The sequence below is a fragment of the Dermacentor variabilis genome, chromosome 7 (assembly GCF_050947875.1).
Source record: "Dermacentor variabilis isolate Ectoservices chromosome 7, ASM5094787v1, whole genome shotgun sequence".
NCBI classification, from domain to species: domain Eukaryota; kingdom Metazoa; phylum Arthropoda; class Arachnida; order Ixodida; family Ixodidae; genus Dermacentor; species Dermacentor variabilis.
In genome coordinates this window covers 109777286-109799565 of record NC_134574.1, presented here as the reverse complement: position 1 = coordinate 109799565, position 22280 = coordinate 109777286, and the positions used below count along the sequence as shown (strand labels likewise).

Sequence of the window (22280 nt, the reverse complement as noted above, 5' to 3'; positions counted from 1 at the left end):
GAAGGAATAACAATCGCAAACGAAATGACGTGCTTGCCCTCAAGTCGACTAACCAGTTCGTCCTGCGACGCAAGCGAGCTCCAGAAACATGTGACGCGACTCCACTGCGGCAAGCTTAACTCGGAAAATATACTTTTTCTTTTTTCGAATTAGTTTACGTAAGCAAAGCGGCGCGTTGTAGGTGGTAGCGTAGAACAAAGTAGTCGCCACAAACGTAAGAGAAATATTTTTGTGGACATTTTGTGGTGACAATGGCGATGATGCTGGCTTTGACAATTAAGAGGCTGTTCGCGCCATACTCTATGGTTCGCGCGCACTAACGCAGTTTCGGTTTCGTATCTCTTTGTATAGACCCGATGTCCATCGCTCATAGCAGCAGGACACTAAACAGGTATATTACGTATCATCAATGTGTATATTAAGTATAATTAGTAAATTACGCCTTTTCAGTAGCAAAGCGGCCACTCACGAAGTCTTGTAGGACAAAAAAATTACCGACGATTACGTTACTTCCTAATGCGAAATTTGAGCGCAGCAAATAAGCTGTTTCGCCTTTTCGATAGATTGAGGCAAAGAAATCGAGCAACACATGTATGCGCTATCACAGAATTTTTTTTTTTATATTTCCCGTACTCCTGGATCATCTCGACGGCGGCGACGGTAAGCTTCTGCTTCGGCGGCACGCACCTCTGGATTCTGACGGCGACGGCGCTGGGCCTCTGCTCTGGCAGCTCGTTTAGCAGCAGCAGCAGCAGACGGAGGACTTCCATCGGTCGTCTCGCTCATGGCTCAGAAAGAACTGGCAGATAATTTCGCAGTGGCGAACGGCAGCGGCAATTTCGGCTCGGGCGGTGCACATATACAGATCCGCCGCCACCGATCTGGCTCTCTGATTGCCACCGCACAGGGCGAACGGCAGCGGCAATTTCGGCTCGGGCGGTGCACATATACAGATCCGCCGCCACCGATCTGGCTCTCTGATTGCCACCGCACAGGGGTTGCATTGGAGGAGGAGCGAAGAAAGGAATTAAGTTCGAGCCGGCGCTTTGACAACCGGAGACTCGCAGGAAGAGGGGGGAGGGGGGCGGCGTGTACACCCAGCGGCAAACGATGGGGGCAGAAGCGCGCGCAGCAAGCGGACAACACGATAAAGGGAGGAGGGAAGAGATAGCAGCGACTGACTGATGCCGCTGACGCCGATACAGGGGGGGGGGACCCTTTCCTCCTCTTTCTGCATGGCGGCGACGGTGTTCTATGCAGTCACGTTATCTTGACTCTCTAGCGGCGTCAGCGGCATCCAGCGGTATCAGTCGGTCGCTGCTAACACTGAGGGGATGAAAGGGGGGCGGAGCTGGTTACGAGGCCGACGATGACGCGAAACCCAGGAACGGACGCCAAAGAGCTGCGCTCTAAAAAATAATCAGTACTCTTCCACTCTGTGAAGAAGGATGTGGAAAACCGCCTGCTTCTTGGCCAATCCCCCATAGTGGGTATGCGCCACTGTTTAGGATACAAGACAAGGATGACCAACGAAGCTCTGTATGTGAGCCCCTGAAACTGCATCACCGCGGCGGGTCGGCCCGGCATTTCACAACCTTCGGGATCGGCCCGCGTATGGGGAGTGCATTTAACGCCTGCCTCACCTCCGCCGCGGCTAGGCATTGCACTGCCTACAGGATCGGCTTCACCTCCGGCGCAGGTCGGCCCGGCATTGCACTATCTTCGCGATCGGCCCACATAAAAAATTGTTGGTCTATGTCCACAAAGACGATATCTGCCAGAACGTAGCCATAAACAGCTTCGCTGTAAAAACGTAACAACAAAATGCGGGCGTTGACGCTGTCTTTCCGAAGTTCCCGCATGTCAGCTCTCCGCGACTTCAAGAACTTGAACAATCCTTAATAACTTCTAGTCAGGTCTACTTAATTGTTTGTTAGTAAATAGATAAGAGAGGGCCCCATCGAAATATAAGAGAGCCAAAGGCTCAAGGCGCATTTATACTACCGATCGATTGACAAAGGCTGCACGACCGACCGCGACTCACGGTGAACAATGTTCACATCCACAAGCGCAACCTGCCCATCACCACATAGAAATGTCTAGCGATTGGTGCTGTTCACGTTTGCTCGCACCAACATTGTCATATTTGCAGCTGCAGTAGCACGGATGAAAGATTGAGCAGCCGAACGACTCACTCCGAACAGCTCGCACGACCTCTGTAAATGAGCCCGCAGCCTATATATTGTATTTTCGCAATTCTAAGCACCCCGCCCCCTTCATTTTCGCGAAAAAGTTTGCATGCGAATCTAAGCACCCCCGTATTTGTTAGGAAGAGCGCGTAGCCAAGGCCACCAAACACGCTTGCCCACTCTGGAATCATTGCTCGGCGGACCTGCAGGCAAGCGGTCAATGCTTCTGTTGGACGCATTTCGCGGCCATCTGACCCCGGAGGTAAAGACAAAGTTTCGGAACATCAATAGCGACGTGGTTGTGATTCCAGGTGACGTGATGCCTGTGCTGCAACCCCTCGACGTTTCAGTCAACAAGCCCTTCAGAGCCAATCTCCGACAGGAGTACGAAGAGTGGGTGCAAAACCCTGACCGGAAGAAGACGCCTAGGGGAAAGCTGCAGAAAACGTCCCCATCAACCATTGCAAAGTGGATTTTGGACGCGTGGAAGAGGGTCCAAGTGAACGTTGTGGTCAAATCATTTAAGAAGTGGAACGACGGTACGGAAGACGACCTGCTGTGGGATACCGAGAGCAGCAGTTCAAGCGGTGCGACGAACTCAAGTGGCAGTGATAGTGACTGAGCATCCTACACAAGCGGTGGATTCACTGTGTGCACCGATTTTTCTTTTGAATGTTTGCAAAATAAAATGTTATTTCTCGTACCTATCTCGTCGTGATGTAGCAGCGAAAAGAGGGAAGGGGGGGGGTCATTCTAGATTTGTCGAATCTAAGCACCCCCCCTCACTTTGGGCATCGCGATCGTGAAAGAAAGGGGGTGCTTAGAATCGAGTAAATACGGTAGCAAGCTTTGGCAAGTTCTCTGCGTCAAAAGAAATTGACCAAGAAACAAGAAAGTACACTGAAATCAATGACGTCACACTGACATAGCGGCGCTGAGTTTTGGCACGAAAATCAAGAAAGATTGTCCGTCATTTTCCTTACTACAGATCCATCTTCCTCCACCAAATTATTAAAATATGAGTTTTGTAGAGGTGCACTAAGAGTATACACTCATTTAGTATTGCTCATTACAGCCTCCCACCATTCCCCTTTCCCTATTCTGGCACAATCGAAATTGCATATAGGAAACCTTCGGAAAGCATCAGAGAAATCTTGAAAAAAGAACACCACAGTGGTATGTTCTGGATCAGGTTTGACCACCAATTAGCTTATTTATAGTGCACTTAAACCTATAAGTACACCAACATTTTACCATTTCACTCCAGCTGAAATTCGGCCACCGCAGCCTAAGATCGTAGGTGCAATCAATCGTGCTAACTAGCAAAAGAGCAATGTCATGTTGAGCCAATGCGGTAGCTCATTCAGTTGCCACAGCATCCACTACGCCAAGATGCTGGCTTTCCTGCCCAGCTCAGTCACTTAGTAGTTAAGCCTGAACCTCATAATGAAGAGCAAGAATGCATGTTATATTTTGAGAACAGATGTGAACGTACTGCCCTCGAAACAAAACTTGCTCTACCTTATATTCAGAGCACGATTATGAAAATATGATGCAAGATGGTTTCTCCAGATTAAAAAACAAAAAAAGAACACTAGGTCATACTCTGGAAACACCACAAGTGTTTTCTTAGCCTTTCTGCCCAACTCATAGACCTCCGCACATTTCTTCCCCCTTGCTTTTTCTCTCTCTCTTCTGCACCAATACATAAGCCATAATGACGGTGAGCTGGCTATAGCTGCACGGTGATGGGCTCAGGTCTCTCAATGGTTAATTTAGATCACAATGGAAGTGGCCAACCATATGGACTTATCAAATGAAAAGTATACCGTAGTCACTCGCACAATACTCGCCTTCCCCACATTGGCCATAAAAATATTATGACTTTTTTTATAGAGTAATCATTGCACCCTCGAAAATTAATGCAGTGACAGTCTGCTTGTATTGACGTCAGTGTTGACACCGACTCTAAAAAGGTTGGGTCAGAGTCACTTTAGTCGATCAGTGACCTTAGGTTCAGCTAGCGTCCACAAATAAAGGGCCTTCGCAGTTCCTGCTTGTGCAGAACAGTGTGCCCTTATTACAAAGGCAAGTGCAGTTTGGAACTATTATTCTGTTTCAGTTCACAGTGGCTGGTGTAGGAAGCCCGATATTCAACTATTTTACTTTTCATTTCAATATTCATTTTTCCATTTAACATCATAACATTCTATCTGAAAATGTTCCCCCCATACTAGTTACCACACCCCCCAAGTTTGCATTAATTTTCTGCGAGAAAAAAGTACGAGCATTGTGCGAGTAAATACGGTACTATTGCTCTTCATGGTAACGAGCATGTGAAGCCCCTTGGGCATAATCTCCGTTAGCCCGCCAGGCTCGGGGGCTTGCCAGGCTCAGTGGGCAACATTGATCACCACACCAAATAAATGTCCACAAGGACAGCTGCTCGGCGGTCAGTCATCGTTCGTCATCACCACCACCACACTGTGGAGCGTGACTCTGACAGTGGGTGCCTTTTATACCACCTTTTATACCAAAATACCATTAATGAGTCTTCCCCACCCCCCTCCCTGTGTCAGTGAGCTCATTATGATGAGGGTTCACTGTAAATTATTGTTAAATAAGACAAGTTGAAGAGAAGGCAAGGAGCAGCATGTTACGAACCATAGGAATGCCTCTGTCCCAAAAGATGGACGGGACAGCCTTTGGCTTCAGCATGCCCAGAGCTGCATGCCCACTGACAAAGTCTTCGGGGATGAAGTGGTCAGAGCAGATGGCTGTCCACCATTTTGATGGCCACTGCTTGCGACCTACGACTTTCATCCACTTTGCTTTCAGCCCAGGGTTCCTTGGAAACCTGGTGGTGCATACACCATTGTATATGATTATAGCTCCTCAAAGGGACACTAAAGGCAAATATTAAGTGAAGCTACAGTGATAGAATAATACGCAAAAATGTCTAAGGCGTCAATATTATCAAGAACAGAGAACAAAACGAGAAACGATTTGGGACTCTACTGGGACATTCTAGTACCAGCCTGATGGCGTCACAACTCTGCATTATAATTATATTACTAGTACTCAAACACTAATGTTGTAAAGATCATTTCATTGCATTAGAGCATGGAAGAAAGTCCTACTCATCCAGTTCTATTGGATCCTCAGAAAAACAAACTCGCTGATGTTATCCTTGACAGCTACGCACTAGGTGGTCAAAAGGTTTACTTTCTGCTCAATCATGTGCCAGCCGCGCTCTCACATTTTAGTAGTTTCTGCATTGCATAGTGCTGTGCTTGTTGTGCTGGCATGCGAAGCACATACCAAGGAGTGAACCGCCTGTACGCAAAATTCAAACAGCAGTGACACGCGATGCTACAGATGGACCCTGTCATGCTGTCGCATCTCGCTGGCATGACATCATGAAAAAAAAGTAGCGATAAACCTTCACTGCCTGAAAAAAATGCAATCGTACACCCGTAAAAAAATTTTAGGCATGCCGCAAGCGCAATGCTTTAACCAGAGCGTACTAGACATAGATTTCATGTGCCGTCATTGCCAGTAAGTATGCATTCCATGTTGTCAGCGGTAAATGCTATGGCACCATCTGATGGCTAGAAACATGGACATGGTGTATCAAGGGGGAGGGGGGAAGGGGTGATAATATGCACTGTCTGAAGGGTTTGCCTGAGCACACATTTTTTTTGTGGGGTCTACACACACACTTCATCAACAATGCTTTATTTTTAGGCCCAGAACACAAGCAGTAGCAAACTTTGAACAGCTAAGATCGACAAGCAACATTACCGGCTGGTTTCGCCTGCTTCAAAAATTTGTCCAAATAAGCTTGCTCGAAGCAAGTATCCCTAAGAAATATTGTGTGCTGCCAAAAATTAGAGTGCCATACAGGTATTATCACAATTTCTTTTCTGGATACATTTTTTACAATCTAGAACTGCTCCATCTCTCATGCCTTTAAAGGGGCCCTAAAGCACCCCTCCAACTTGCTGAAAAAAAATGCAGTCTGTGGATAGCATATGCTACTGTGAACAACTGAACTAAATTTTGCAGTCACATGCGGTGTGTGGAGCTTGCAAGCAGACTGCAAATTCACCTTCTTCTCAAGCACTCTCTTTTCAAAAGAAGCCTGCTCCTCACGCTTTTGGGGTACAATATATCGTCATATAGCATATTCGCACATGCTGCTGCTATTGGCCAATAGCTGACATCAATCAAAAAGTGTGTTTGGATCAGCGTGCTTCTTCCTACTGTTACTGTCTATATTTATTGACAAAGTTTAATGAACAGGCTGAAGCAAGCGAGAACATGCTTTCAAGTTTCGATAAGTACTGCGCACTTTCAGGGGCTGGCTATCGCCTGCTCATGCTCGGCTGTGGTTACCCGCGTCGGAACTAAACTTTGGCCACCCTGCTTATCAGTGTCATAGCTGTCAGGTCTTGCTAACTTCAATTAGTTTTGAATACTCAACTAGCCTCGAACCTTGGGAAACTTAAGGTGAGACCACACGCACACTCGCCAGCGCACGCTCACTCCTGGCCACTCTTGGTTGGACACCTTGGCAGACTTCACTTTGTACTGAGGTATTGATAGCACTTAAAAATGTGCAAGTTGGACGTGGCTACTATCCGTCAGCCAACAGGACAGGTCGGCAGGACACAACGTATAGCATGGCCAGACTAGAGCATACGAGCATGAGTGCGTACTCAAGTACTGTTGTGCGTGAAGCAAATGCTGCACATACAGACTAGTTGCATGTAGATGTCATCTGCTAAGTAGCGTAGATACTGCGGCTGCCACGGGGTGTAGAAACGAGTCTGCTCATTTGGCGCACTGTGGCTTGCTGGGGACAACCACGTTCGGCGCGTTGTAGGTGCCGAAATCGGAAATAGTGACGCCTACGTGAACATCGAAAATCAAATTTTGACTGCACGCCTCGGTGACATTCAGTACGCAGAGCGTTGTGGGCATACCCCACTCCGCCGTAGCCTTCACAGTGCAAGGCATTGAAGAAGGTGACCATAGGCAGCCTTTTAATGCTAATAACTCTGCTTCTACTGAATGCATTGAAGTACTTCTAGCAGCAAAGTGTTTCTGAAATAGTCCATTTTAACTTCAAGTGCGCTTCTCGACTTCGATAAAAAGTGGTTCTGGACCCCTCTAAGCCTTTTTTTCACTGACAGAAAACCGTTTCGTAAAACTTGATGCAAGATTCGTAAAATCTGAGAACAATCCTGAACTTACGGAAATTTACATGTCTCAACCTTTACGGAAAATTCGGGAAAGTCGGCAGCTGCACACAGGCACGAATACAGTAGACATCCATTAGTTCGGCCCTGACGGGACCGACAAAACTGATAGAATTATCTGGCCCGTCTAATTAAACAAGATGCAGCGAAAGCTCAAAACGCGCAGCTGATTCATTTGGCACTGTAGTTTCCCGATTCTAACGCGCCCCCTAACGAAACACACATCCACTTTATATGTGTCCAAAGCAGGTAACTAACATAGACTAAAGCTCCTAAACAAAGTAGAAGTCTTAAGCGCACCCAATTTTTTAGCAAGAAAAATGAGCAAGGGTTTAATTTATGTGTTGCACAATGGCGGCCAGTTTCCTAAAAGTCAGCTTCGCCGCGACACATCCATGATATGCCGTAAAGCACCTGAACACTGCTAAGGCGATTTATGTATTGTGTCCGATTGACACTGCGCAGGCAATTTACGGCGCAACATTGTCAAAAAAAAAGGGGGGGGGAGGGGCGTGTTAGAATTGTGTAAATACAGTAATCAGACATTATGGGCTATGGTTCTCACTTGAAAATCTTCTTAGGGCAAGTTGAAAATACGCGTTTTCAGCGGAAGATATGACATATGTGTTCCTGCGAGCCAGACGCTGCCACTATGGGAGTCACTTGGGGGTTAAGCATGTGCGTGCTGACTGGTCAAGTTCGAATTATCCAGTGAAGGCCAATTTCAGAATCGAAATAACAAAAGTTTCGGCCCAAAGAAATGCATGGGCGCAGGCCGGGACCTTCGAGTGGGATCGAATAAACCGAATAATAAAATTAACCAGAGTCAAATTAATGGAAGTCTACTGTAGTAGACAAATAAATGTGCTAAATGTCACTCGCACAGTATCTGAACGATCGCATCTTCGAAATTCCCTCAATTAATCTTGTAATGCTATGGCCCTCCTCCTGAGTCAGGCAGCCAGGCAACAGGAGTCTTAGGTCCTCGAGGCACTGGCATGTGTGAAGAAAGACATTAATACTGTGCTCACAGTGAATGCTTCACCCAGATGCTCACCTGTGAAACGAAAGCACTCCATCTTGGATCATGGCGGTGTGGTTGGTGCATGTGCTCACGCAGCACTTTGTGTTGCGAAGCCCTGTGTTAGCAGACAAGACCAAGCGATTATAATGTCACTTTAGTAGTATATATATTTAAACAATCTTGACAAAGCTGGAGGGCTGTTATAATTGTCTCATTTTCTTACTATTGGCCTTCAACAACAGAGACAACACGTGCGATTGGCAGTTAGTGGTTATGACAAAAGTCCCAGCATGCCGGCTCAGAACTTTTTCTGCGTGCTACAGGCAGCACCCAATCTCAGAGGCCATACTGACGAGTCACACAATCTGAGTCACATGTCACTTCTGCCAAGCAGTAATGGTCTTTCTTTTATTTGAATTTTGGCATCACAAATGTGGGATTTTGCGAGACTTTTCCAACACCTACAGTCGTATTTCTAATGTCAAGTTTTGCATAAAGGCTGCTTTATATTTACAATATGTTAAACTATAGACTCCTTACACAGCCAAAAATTTCACTGCAGTCAGCCTTCAAAGCTCTGGCATCGGATTCTTGGCACTTTGGGAAACATGGTACGAGCACTGCCGAGACAAGTGCCCTACAGGATAATTCTGCACGTGTAACAGGTGCTGACAGCGGAGTGTCAGCCCGTACGTCTGCTGCATGAGTCATCACGTGCAGACACAATTATGCCCTGTACTTACTTAAAATTTGTTTAGCTATCTCACAGTGTGCGAACAGAGAGGAGGCTCCACTCACAGCCATGACTGGCAAAAGTGAAGCATTGTCACGTGACTGGTGACGACAAAGAATGTTTGTTGGCTTCTTGAGATGAGGATTGAGCTTTAAATTTAGGAGCCATACAAGCTTCTGCCCCATCTTGGCTTTTGCTTTGTCTGCATAACGCCTTATACATAATTAATAAGTTGACATTTTCTCCATGTTGTAACAGTACATAGGGGAACATTCTTAGAAAGAGTGCGCCAAACTTGCCTGCGGCTACAGAACGGGCATACGAACTGTTAATTTGGCCAACTCACAGGGTGAACTTGACAGTGACTTTGACGATTCCGTTGAAGGCCTCGCTGCATCCTCTGTGCTGTCTCCAGCAGGCACTCGTGATAGCTGCAGCAAACTTTGTGCGCAAAGAATTCGCTTTGCAGCAACACCTGCATAGCGTGCATGACTGAAAAGGAAAGATAAGAACAAAGTCGACTTCAAGCACTTTGTCTTCTAGCAGTGGAGTTACCTTTAGCTTTACTGCAGGGCACCACAAGTGCTCCCCGTACATGTGTACACACACACACACACACACACACACACACACACACACACACACACACACACACACACACACACACACACACACACACACACACACACACACACACACACACACACACACACACACACACACACACACACACACACGCACGCACGCACGCACGCACGCACGCACGCACGCACGCACACACACATGGTCATCACAAGAGGTCATCTTTATATTGTCACGAGCAACCAACACACAGGGCCCTTTTTAATTCGGCTGCTCTTAGATGTGCTTCCATCTGGCTGATAACCATTCCAGGTGAGTCAGCAACAAATGCAGCACGAATCTAAAGTGATACTGCAGGTACATATATATGGGATATAAGGGTGTGGCACATGCGAGGATGCACCGATAAGTATTGAGCTTTATACCCAGCAAAATTTAGCTAGGTCGCTGTAAGTTGCAGAGTGCACTGGCGAATTCGTCTATATTCAATGGTGCAAAATTTGGCCACTTCTATTTTCATCTTACTTTTCCTGTTCAGGTCCAAAGTTAACATAACAGCACATCCAGAAAAGTGCAGTGTGGAGGAGCATAGGACCATAATCAAGTTTCCTGTTTCTCCAAGGGAAACATGTGAAGTAGACCCTTGATGAAATGTCACAAACATTGCACAACAGTGGCCCTTCATATGCTACCATTAAATGTCGGGTTGCCAATTTTAAAACCGGTCATTTCCATGTTGAAAGTGAGAAACCCCGTGGAAGGCCTGTTTCTGTCTCTGCACCTACAAACATGAAAGCCACCCATAAAACCAGTGGCATAGCCAGACATTTTTTAAAGGGCTGGGGGGAGGGGAGGGAACATACATGCATGAGGGGAAGGGATGGGAACTGGACAGGCTGCATACTAACACAGAAATTTCAAGAGGTAAAGGGAGGGGGGGGGGGGGGCACATATTCAGTGTGCCACCCGCTGGCTACACCACTGCATGACATGATCGTGAAAGACCATGGAATATCAGCGCAAGTACTGCTACATGTCTGGGCAAGGAATATAGTGTGAGAGAGTTGCTATTATCCACGATGACTTGGAAGTGAGAAAGGTTGCAGCAAATTCCAAAACTTTTGACAACTGAACAAAAGAGATAATATGTGGAGCCATCTATGGCTGCTTTGGAACGTCCCAAAAATGTGTCAGATTTCCTAGACAAACTGGTGATGAGACGTCGACCTACTGTTACGATCCTGGGAAAGAAGGAACAGTCTAAGGAATAGGGCCACAGTGGTTCCTCCAGGCCAAAGAAGTTCCGCGTGCAAAGCTCGAGGTTGAAGCAAATGGCGACAGTTTTTGGGGGGGATAAAAAGGGAGTTCTGCTGGTGGACCACCTCCAACAAGGTGCGATGTTCTATGCAGAGTATTACTGTACTTTACAAAGTCGAGGCAAAACATTAAGAAAAAAAAGGTGAGAAAGCTCTCCAAAGGCATCACCCTGTAAGGTGACAGTGCCTCGTCACACACTGCCAGTGAAACGATGGCAAAACAGACCTCCTTAGTCTTTCAAGTGATGCCTCATCCACCCTATTCACCTGACCTGGCTACTTCTGACTATATCCAACCTAAAAAAACACCTAAATATAGGCCAATTTGGGAGTGTTCTGGAGGCAACTAATGCTGCAAATGAGTGATTGCACTGTCAAGCAGAATAATTTTATTTGTACTGACTGAAGCTGCAGGATAGGTGCTGCAAGTGCTTTAACTACCAGGAGAATATGTAGAATAGTAATGTGGCAGTTATAGCTACCTAGCTGATTTTTTTTAAATAAGCCTCAATAATTATCAATACAACCGTGTGTGTGTGCGTGCGTGCACAATGGCACCAATTCTTAATAGTCCGTCCGGACATATTCGTCCTCCCATAAACATCCTGTGTAGGTTAGGTACTGCGTGAGCCACGCCTGAGACTTCTGCATAAGGGAAAGCACAGCATTTGTGATTTACTTGGGGATATGTTTGCATAACATCCCTCACATGACAATTTCAGGGTGTGAATATTGTGCTGCAGTCACTTTTTGCTTCAAGTACTTCAGCATATGGCCAAAGAAATGAGAGTTTATTGCCAATATTTGTGCTGCTAAAGTCGGTAGCTCGGAGTTAAGCATGCTGAAACAGAAGATGTGAATATTTTCAAGAGCCGCCGGATCTACATATAGAATCAGATACGGCTGAAATTCAGTAGCTGAGCATACTTGATGACTGTGCAGTGATGCTGCTTTTTTTTTTTTTTAAACTTTTGGTGTTCACTGTGAGGGCATCGAACTGACAGTAAATCATAGAGGTAAGTCATGCAGAATGTGGTTGATGTGACAGTCAACCAGGGCCGCTATTTTGTAGCGATGCATTATGCCTTATTCTATGCTATTCTTATCATCCACCACACACGGCCGCCTGATCCCGTTGATAATGTGGGCAGACCGTCGCTCTGACCACTGGCCAAGCGCGAAAAGGCTGAAAAAGCGTAGAATCGGAAAAGGCATCGCTACAAAATCCCAGCCCAGCATATGATCGAGCAGGCTACAAGTAAGGAATCCATAAAGTATCTAGCAATAAAAGTGAGTGGTGATGACATTATTGCACATTCCATTGCACAATGGAATGTGCAAAAATCAAATGCACAATGTGCATTTTATTTTTGGTGTGCTAGAACTGAGGCTTGCCTCATGATGTCCATTTTCCAAAGGATAGGGCATGATTAGTGCACTTTGATGATCACTTCAGAACATTGCATGATGCCACTATGTCCTCAAAGGCACATCCGGAGACATCTTCAGAATGTAGTGGCGTTTGAATATTACATTGTGAAAATATATATTAAACTAAGAAAAAGCTGTACAGTGTGGAATGTAGCACTACACTCAAATACTACACAATTTAAAAATATTTTACGCCTTTTGGAGCTTTTGTCTTCAAACAATAATCATCACTCTTGAAATACCAATTGAAATACACTCAAAGTAGCAACTTGCCTCACAAATGCCATGTAGTATTAAAATTTTTGCAGGATAGAATTCCAGCCATGGCGGCCACATTTCGGTGGGGGCGAAATGCGAAGACACCATGCACTTAGATTTAGGTGCACATTAAAGAACTCCAGGTGGTCCAAATTTCTGGAGTCCCCCACTACGGCGTGCCTCATAACCAGAAAGTGGTTTTGGCACCACTCACTCATTCATTATCAGCCATCATTTATTATCTTTGGGATTGTCATTTCTCTACTGCAAACCCCTAAGCACACTTTCGTGGACTGTCGTTGTCCCAGGGCATGTACAAACTACGTTCTGCTGTTCAAAAGTTACAGGCTAATTACTGAAACATTGAAGTCTGGGTTTCATGTTTTTACAAATTTAGTTGTTTTACATTATCGTAATATATCGGCTTACTATTACTTTCTTTTTTCACTAATACAAAAAAACATACTTTTAAAGGTGGTATATTCTGATATAAATTAGGTTTAATTTATACTCTCACAAGGAACATAACTACCTGACTCATTTGTTTCACGCTAGCGCAATGCTCCGACACAAGTACAGCTACGATTCCTGTTATGACATGTACCATGCGTTGTCCATCAGCTTTTCATCTAAAATCACTTCTCTGTTACCTTGACGGTACAGTGCCGAGTTCAAAGGTGGTTGAAAAGACAGCTTGTAGCCAACAAACACAAGTTTAAAGAAAAACCAATAATGCAGAAGCAGAAGTCGGAGTAGGTGCCACAAGGCCGTATTTATTTGAATCTAGGCTGACCCCGATTCTAAGCCAACCCCTAAAGTCCGAAGTCAACAAAAATATATATATATATATATTACCTCGAATGTAGGCCGAACAAAAAAAGCGAGGGCAGCGTTCACAAAATGCAAACAGCATTTATTGAGTCTGAACGTGCAGAGCTCATTCAACGTCGTCGTCGCTGCTACACTCGTCGATGTGTTCTTTGTCACTGCCACCTTCAAGCAGTGCACTATATAGTAGCGCTGAAAAGCTATCAGCTTTTCTTTGAACTCGCTTGGCAGCTTCTGGGTGATTGAAGTGTGATGTCGGAGGCTGAAGCCGAAGCACTTAATGAATTTCTGAAGCCAGGCCTGACTGGCTTTGAAATCTTTTGTCGTTCGGCCTTGCTCCCTCGAAAGTTCCCTAGCTTTCGCTTGGAGCACTTCTGTTGTCACTGGAAGGGCAGCTGCTCTCTGCGTCCGAACAAAGTCGGCCAAAACTGTACCCACTTCGTGGTGACGGCCTTTCTTGGGTGCGCTAAATGCCATCCTCATTGCGGTGCACGCAAAAAGCTGCTGTCATTGTCCCCTCCAGTGACGGACGTTTTTCTCGTCGATGCCGAAGTCCCGCCCGGCTTGAAGGTTCGACGATGACTCTGCGGCTATCACTACTTTTCGCTTGAAAGCGGCACTGCAGTGGCATCTCCTGCTTGGTGCCATCGCGATAACACCACGCCGCACACCGATGGGGCTCTTGCATTGCCCAGGGGGAGCTGTGAAAATGGTGCTAAAAAGTGCCCTCTGTCCTGAACTGGGTAGTACCAAGATCGGTCGTCTGCTTCGGAAAGCCCGTTTACAATATGGACCCGCCACTTTATGTTTTGTTGTACCGCGGCTTGCAGCGCATATCGGGCGCCGAAGATTTTTTCAGGGGTGGCACGCTGCATAAAGGAAAGAAATTATGCAACGCCGAATATGTGTACGCCGTTCAAGAAATAAGCGGCAAAATTTTAGCGCAGTGTTGCACAGTCGCGTACGAAGTTCAACTTCAGGTAAGGTTTGCACGCTGCTAGATTCAGACGCACAAACGCGAGGAAATGCTTGCTATAAATGAATTCACAGCAGCAATAAGCAGACATCATGTATACGGAACTGCTCGAGCGCACGACGGTACGCTCCGCGACGGCAACAGTCTTTCAGCATGGCGCGATGTATGAACTGCTCAAGCGCATGATCGTACGCGCCATGACGGCAGTGATCTTTTGACATGCCGCAAAATGGCAGGCCTCCTGCAATCTTTGTCGACTGCATGCCGCTAGACAAGTAGTTATGCCTGCACTATAGTAGCGGCCATCTGTCCCAATTTAGCAACTGATAAATAACTGATGCAATGCATCGCGCTGCAGCGCGAGCTCGTGCGCTGCTTTCTTGACGTAGCTTTTAATGACAGCGCTAGAACATTGATGTGCAATCAATACTACCTTGCTGCGCTGCCTCAATGTGCTGGCTTGAGGTCAAGGATGAGCACATTTAACTCTCTAACTTGTGCTGCTCGTAGTGGGGTAGTGAATTGTCATCGAATCAGCCCGCCCATTTGTGGTCATTTGCACACACCTGGTCACTTTGCACCAGTCAAATTGTTAATTGTCGCTGTGGCCGGGTCTCGAATCATGAATCACCAGCCATGCCTGTTGCTATGGCTGTCTGCCGTCAAGGTGCAAAAGACCGAATTTTAGAACGCAGATAATCAAGCAAGCTTAAAGACAGGCGAAGCAGTCAGCGTGGTGTGAAGTTTCGCTTACCCAGCGCGACGAAGTGCAGCTATCCAGCACACCCGACGCTCCGCTTCCTGAGGCCTTGAAGGAAAACGGCAGAATCTGATGTTGGGATTCAGGCCTTCTTGTTCATGGCAGCCCCCAACGCAGCAGTAACGACGGTGACGCTTTTTTGAGGCTGAGCTAGGTCTCCCCGGAATGGCGTCACCGATTCCTTCTGCTTCCAGCATAATGTCTCATGGAGAGTCCGTTTCCATTAAACTATAGGCTGCGGCTAGCTCGCAGCGTGGCCTGTGAGAAGTAACGAGCCTTTTCGTACTCGCAACAGGGCTGAAAAAAGTGCGAAAAGACGCAAAACTCGGGCTAGAAACAAGCTTCGCCACAGCCAGGGCTCAATACTACCCAAGCCGGTACTACCCAGATAACGTTTCATGCACCACCACCAGGTGCCGCTACTATACCTCAAACTCCAGCGCAAGACGCCCATACCATAGAGTTTCCTAGGAAACTCTATGGTTTATACGGCCGACATGACACAGGTCAAAATGGCGACCTCGCTTGTGTACAGTTGGCTACTGGCATGGCTAGTAGCGGCTGTGATGCTGACTTTTCTAGATGGCGCTAGCTATGCACCATATTTAGCATTTTCAATGAAAAACTGGCATGTTTTTTAAAATCCTCGAATCTAAGCCGACCATAGAGTTTGGAATATGATTATTCGAAAAAACACTATCAGCCTAGATTCGAATAAATACGGTGTATGAAAGATAAATATGACATGACAAGGAAAAAAGTCAGGAAGAGCCCTGCTACAAGTCTAAAGCATTGTACTCCTCCAGCCATTCTGACTTCTTGGGTATATTTAGCTCTTGTTTTTCTCAAAGCATAAATTAGTTTCTTCTTGGGTTACACTAACAAGGAAAATGTGTTACTGAATCAAGATTTCCTCTTGAAGCTTTATAGACACATTTCTTCGGCATCAATGCATTGCAATGACCACTAACAACACTTTTTATGACCTATTATCTCAAAATGAGGCTTACAAAACGCTAGTGCTTGTGTATGTGCCGACACAATTTATCAGATATTAATTATTGTAGTTCATTACACAGGTCACTGTTAGCCCTGCATAAATGCCGAAGCATTGTGGGATACAACAATTCATTTGAAAGGTATAACTGTTGATGTGAGAGACAAGTTCATTTAACGAAATATCTTTGGAGTTAGAGTTAAAAGTGTTCCTAAAAAGGGACCCCAGTAATAATAACTTTATTCCTTAAAAATAAAAGCTTTTGTCTGCATAGTGTCATCATGTCATGATAGAGTTCTAGCTTATACATATAATGTTACTGCGCAGGGAATGATGGGTTACCCAGGGCATAAACGTGAGAGTTTGGGTTCGTGGCACCATCTTTTGCGATGCCGAGCTTAACCAGAGAGGACACACAGTTATAAACGTAGTAATGAACTACATTCTACTTATCCACTGTGTAAAGTGTCCACTGTGACGTAATTGAAAACACGTAATCACGTTTGTTTTACACTGTTCTGACGGGAACACACAAGTAAAACAAGAACAGTTTTAGCTTTTCCATAAACATATTTGTATTTGTGGCATACCGGCTTACCAGGGAGAATTATGGTAGCAACAACGCCGGCACCGACAGCTTGTGATGGAGAGGTTAAAGGGACCAAGAGCTGTTTAGAAGGTGTCATGAAATGTTGGTAGAAATGAAAAAAACATTATTTATAGTGATAAAATTGTGTATGCTGGTCAAAAATTAAGTAATAGTTATAAGCTTCAGTAGAGTAATTTGTAAACGGTAATGTGATTATGGACAAGCTAAAACTCTCTTACCATTTTATATGTTGTTGTTGGACAAAGCGACACAAGATGTCGCTACCAGAAATGTTCTGCCGTTTGTATTTACCATAACCTGGTACTTCCATAAAGAGTACTATGTATACGAACAAGCCAAATCTCTCCAATTTTATTTAACTCTGACTCTGAGTGGTACTTTCAGGTCAGGAACTGAACACGTGTGTCAGTGTGTCACAGTAATCTTGGAAGAGGTGCAAGACCTGTGTGCTAAAAAAAAAATTTTCACCAGATAGATAACAATGGAGGACAAGCCTTCAAGAATGTCAATTTTTTTTAGAGTGTTCAGTGAATGATCGTCACCCAACTTGCATGCACTTCCTTTATTTAACGCTCTTCACTCACTACTTTCCTGTTATAAATGCTATTCCACATTGATATGCACGCCCCATTCATGACCCGAAAGTACCAGGTGCATATCAAGGTAGATGATGATCATCTGTGGCGGACAACATATATATGCACTTTTTCTTAAGCTTGCACCCGTCGGCATTTATCTTGTCCCCAAACAATAATTGTCATCTGTATATATCCTGCTATCCTGCACACCCAGTATTTGATGATCGTTACATTCTTAAAACAGTTGCATTTTTGTGATGCATATCTGTCGCACAACAATAATCATCATCTACCTGCCTTGCTTGCATTTCCTTTCTCGAAAACGCTGCGCTCACTACTTTCCTGTTGAGAATGCAATGTCACACTGACAATGCACACACCGTTCGTGACTTTGACATACAGGACTCGCAGCGTTAAAGGGAGGATATGCATGCAAGACAGATGATAATTATTGTTGTGGGACAAGATAAGCTCCAAAGGGTGCAAACTTTGTTAAGAGTTCACTCCTAAAAAATTTACACCTTTTGGGGCTTATCTTAATTGTTCACAATTTGCCTTGCGTGCCTTTCCTTTCTGTACTAATGGACATCCGGCGCTTCCATGTCACAAACAGCATGCGTGTTATCAGCGCAACATAGCATTCTTGACAGTCGAAAGCAGCGAGCACAGAGTTTTCAAGAAAGGAAACGTAAGCAAGGCACATGACAGTTATTGCGGTGGGACACAATATGCCCAAAAGGGTGCACTCTTTTTTAAGGGTGAATATTCGTCAAATGTATTGACAGCATTTCTTGAAAACTGTGCTCGCTACTTTCCTGTCAAGAATGCTATGTCACACTGATAACATGCATGCCATTCGAGTCCTGAAATTAGCGGGGCGCACAGGGTTAAAGTAAGGAAGGGCAGCAAGGTAGATTAGAATTATCACTGTGCGACAAAGCTTCTTTAGAGTGATAGCATTTTTGGAAAGAAAGTATTGAGTGCCGGGTTTTTAAGAAATGCAGGCAAGACAGATGACACTTACATTTTGAGACAAGATACACCCCAAAGGGTGTGAACTTTTCTTAGAATTCACACGCTCCACTCTTGAAAAATTTTAGAACCTTCGGGGGTGGGGGGGGGGCTTATCTTGTTCCACAATAATTGTCGTCTGCCTTACTTGCATCTCTTGAAAACTCGGGGCTCGCTACATTACTATCGAGAATGCTATGTCATGCTGATAATGTGCATGCCATTTGCGACTTTGAAGTACCGGAATCGCAGCGTTAATGAAAGGAACTACAGGCAAGAGAGACGATAATTATCCAATCTTAAAAAAGTTTGCACCCTTTGGGACTTATCTTGTCCTACAATAATATCGTCATGTGTCTTGCCTGCATTTCCTTTCATTAACGCTGCTAGCCCAGTACTCCCAAGTCATGAACGGCTTGCGCATTATCAGCGTGACACAGCATTCTCGACAGTAAAGTAGCAAGTGCAGAGTTTTCAAGAAAGGAAACGCAAGCAAGGCAGACGACGATTAATCTTGTGGGACAAGATAAGCCACAAAGGGTGTAAAATTTTTAAGAGTGTCGTTGTGGGACAGGATAAGCCCCAAGGGGTGTAAATTCTTTAAAGAGTGTCATTGTGGGACAAGATAAGCCCCAAAGGGTGCTAACTTTTTTTAAATGTGCAGTCCTAAACAAATTTACACCCTTTGAGGTGTGTATTTGCCACAGAACAATGTCGTTCATGACTTGGAAGTACCAAGCTCGCAGCGTTAAAGTAAGGAAATGCGGACAAGACAGATGACGATTATTGTTATGTGGCAAGATACGACCCAAAGGGTGTAAATTTGTTTAAGAGTGTGGAGCGTGTGAACTCTATAAGAAAAGTTTCCAACATTTGGGGCTTATTTTGCCCACAAACAATTATAGTAATCTAATTCTTAACGTTGCACGCCTGGTAATTCCAATTAAGTGCCAGATCACGAACGGCATGCATGCAAGGCGGCATGCGCCTGTCAGCGTGACGCCGTTCTTGACAAGAAGACGTACAAATTTAAACAAAGAAAACGCACGCACAACAGGTTATGATAATTGCATGTGAGACATGGTGCCACAAAGTGCATGAAGTTTATCAAGTTTTATTCGCGCATGCACGTCCCCGTCTCCGTGAGTGCTGTGGAGCCATCTTGCGGGAAGGGCCATACCTTCAGAGATGGCGCCAACGATAAAAAAATGCGCACAACGCATCTTGCCAAGAGGGCGAAACAAATGTAAACTAGTAGCAAAACTCGAAGTGTGCAGACCTGCTTTTAACGCGACGTGATCGCTCTCTGCTGGCATCGTCGTGGAAAAACAGCCGCGGTACGTAGTCAATGTCATCAGGATCATAGCTCGGCGCTCCTGCATTGAGGACATGGGAAGTATCCATGAGACATGGGGCACCTAAATGTGTTTATGCGCGACACGCACCCTTCACAAAGTGGACAGAGCACAGCCTGTTGTGATCACTGGGTATGAAGAGATTCCCATCCGGAGTCTGGCGGCGGATAGCGACTGCCCATTGCCTGCGGCGCGCAGGGTCCCAGGGCACGCGGAACATCTTGTGCCCTGATTGACTTGAACTGCTGCACTTCACCGCGCAGCAGGCAACCATTTTCCGTGAACAAGACTGGCTGTCCGCAATACGAAATAGGCATCAACACATGCCTTGCCGCTGCGACAAACGCATTTCGCTAATGTGCACTTCTGCACTCTCTGCATAGAATAACAACCGTCTGTTGCAAGCAGAGCCGGAAATGAAAGCCGACAAGACCGGAACTTGCGTAAAAGCATAAGGGTTGAAATCCGGGCCAGTTGGTACGCTTTATGAGGAGAAAGTCTCACAAACATTAAAAGCTATGGCCACAAACACCCAGTTATAATATTGTCAATTGCTGCACAAATTAAATTAGCACATTTGGTTAGATAAAGAAGTTATTAAAGCATACTATAACTTGCAGTTTTAAGTCGAACTTCCAAAATTGCCACACAAGCACACACAACTGCCAGTGTTATGACTTTATAGTCAACATTGTCTATTATAATGCAGCTTCTAAGAATTTTATTAGGTTTGGGATCTTGAAGGCCACCATAGAGCCATGCAATGCGATCGATAGTTCACTTTTACATCACAGTAATATTTTGGTGATACCGTGACAAAGTGAAAAACTCTATGCATCACAGTGGTCACCGCAAGTAGAGTTCAGCCATAGAGTTTCTCACTATGAGTGCAGCATAGAGTTTCCTACAAAAATTGCATTTCTTTTTTTAGGAAACTCTATGGTGTGCTGTAGAGGGAGTAGAGTGTACTACCTCAGGTAACGTGCGCTGGTGCGCTGCAAGTGCTACGTACTCTTGCCTCCTTGCATTTTACCCTTTTACCCTGCTTCTACCATCTGTCTATGAATCCCACGCGTCAACGCGTCAGTTCTCGTTTCCCAGCAGAGGAGTCCCTCGACTGCCTATACGCAGTCGGTGGGCGTCACATCTGTCGTGTGTGTTATGATCGTGCTCGCGGTGTTGCCGTGAAACACATCGGCGACTAATCACGGAACCATGGCGGCAGAGACCGCCGAAGGGACCGCGCCGCCCGTCGCCTCCACCGAAGATGTCGAGCTCGCCGACGTCGGCTCACTCGTCAAGTACCTCCGTCGCGTGGTTCCAGTGCTGCTCGAAGAAGATGAGGTCCTTCAGCCGTCTCTAGAGACTGCGCTCAACGACAAGGCTAACCTCGAAGTCCTCCGCAAGTTCATCGCGGACCCTCAGGTCAAGACACTTCTCGTGCAGCGGTCATCCAGCAAGGGTGAGAGCAAGTGGCTACCCGATCCTTAGGCGGGGCTAAGCCTAAGAGAGCCACCGCCGCATACTCGTTGACGTGGGTTTTGGCTGTGGTACGGCTCTTGAAAGAAACACTTCGAGTGTTGGATATCTTGTTAGGCGCGTATACAGATAGTTTTCATTCATTCTTTTCGTTTGTCTCTTTGCTAGCATGCCAAGATCATGGTCAGGGTAGGCGTGCCTGTCTGGGAGATGCCGGGCCCCAGAACCGGTTATTCCGAGACGAATGAATGAAGACTTCTTTTGCTGTTTTTTCCGTTTCCCGCCGTTGTGATGATTTCGGTGTCTGGGAGGAAGCGCGCGTCTGAGTATTTGAGGTCATTAACATTTTTTGCATTCGGCCTGTCATTGGGCCTGGTCGTGCCCAGTGAATTCAGACTCGCGATGCACTGCAGTGAAGCCAGAAAGCTTTATGATTTGCGTTCAGTGACGTCATCAGCACTGACTGCACTGCCCCTTTCTACGATGAATAAAATGTTTTTGACGGTAGTAAAAAAACACGTAGGAATTTGTTGTTTTCTTTCGTTGGTATTGGTATCAGTTCCTTGGTCAGGGCTGAACATGTCTTTGGACGGAAAATGGTAAATTAAACACATTGTAGGCACGCACGCGCGCACGCACGCACACACACACACACACAATATATATATATATATATATATATATATATATATATATATATATACACACACACACACAATATATATATATATATATATATATATATATATATATATATTGTGTGTGTGTGTGTCCGAAAGTATTTCTGGAAACGAATGATCAATGTGGCTCCCCTGTGCATTTCAGCCCATCCATTGTCCACGTTGCAGTGTAACGCAGCTGGACATGCATTACAATACGCAGCACATTG

General features: G+C 45.5%; 2 protein-coding genes across 5 annotated transcripts in view; one reads left to right on the top strand and one right to left on the bottom strand.

Annotated features, from left to right (window-relative positions):
• LOC142587765 (uncharacterized) overlaps window positions 1–20334 on the bottom strand; it is a 42329-nt gene extending 21995 nt beyond the window's left edge. For 2 of the 3 annotated variants that reach the window (XM_075698996.1, XM_075698997.1), the window contains exons 1-5: window positions 20003–20334; window positions 19837–19933; window positions 9557–9702; window positions 8511–8592; window positions 4854–5046 (exon numbers count right to left, since the gene is read on the bottom strand). In XM_075698996.1, the coding sequence (XP_075555111.1) occupies window positions 4854–5046; window positions 8511–8592; window positions 9557–9702; window positions 19837–19933; window positions 20003–20186 (702 nt within the window). In that variant the 5' untranslated portion in view covers window positions 20187–20334. Of the gene's footprint in view, window positions 1–4853; window positions 5047–8510; window positions 8593–9556; window positions 9703–15355; window positions 15588–19836; window positions 19934–20002 lie in introns of those variants that run through there. The other variant, XM_075698998.1, reaches the window with a different exon arrangement.
• A 657-nt stretch (window positions 20335–20991) lies between these two features.
• The window catches only part of Dhc64C (dynein heavy chain, cytoplasmic), a 111745-nt gene continuing 110456 nt past the window's right edge, over window positions 20992–22280 (top strand). For both annotated transcript variants that reach the window (XM_075698995.1, XM_075698994.1), the window contains exon 1: window positions 20992–21374. In XM_075698995.1, coding sequence (XP_075555110.1) covers window positions 21128–21374 — 247 coding nt within the window. In that variant the 5' untranslated portion in view covers window positions 20992–21127. The remainder of the gene's footprint in view (window positions 21375–22280) is intronic.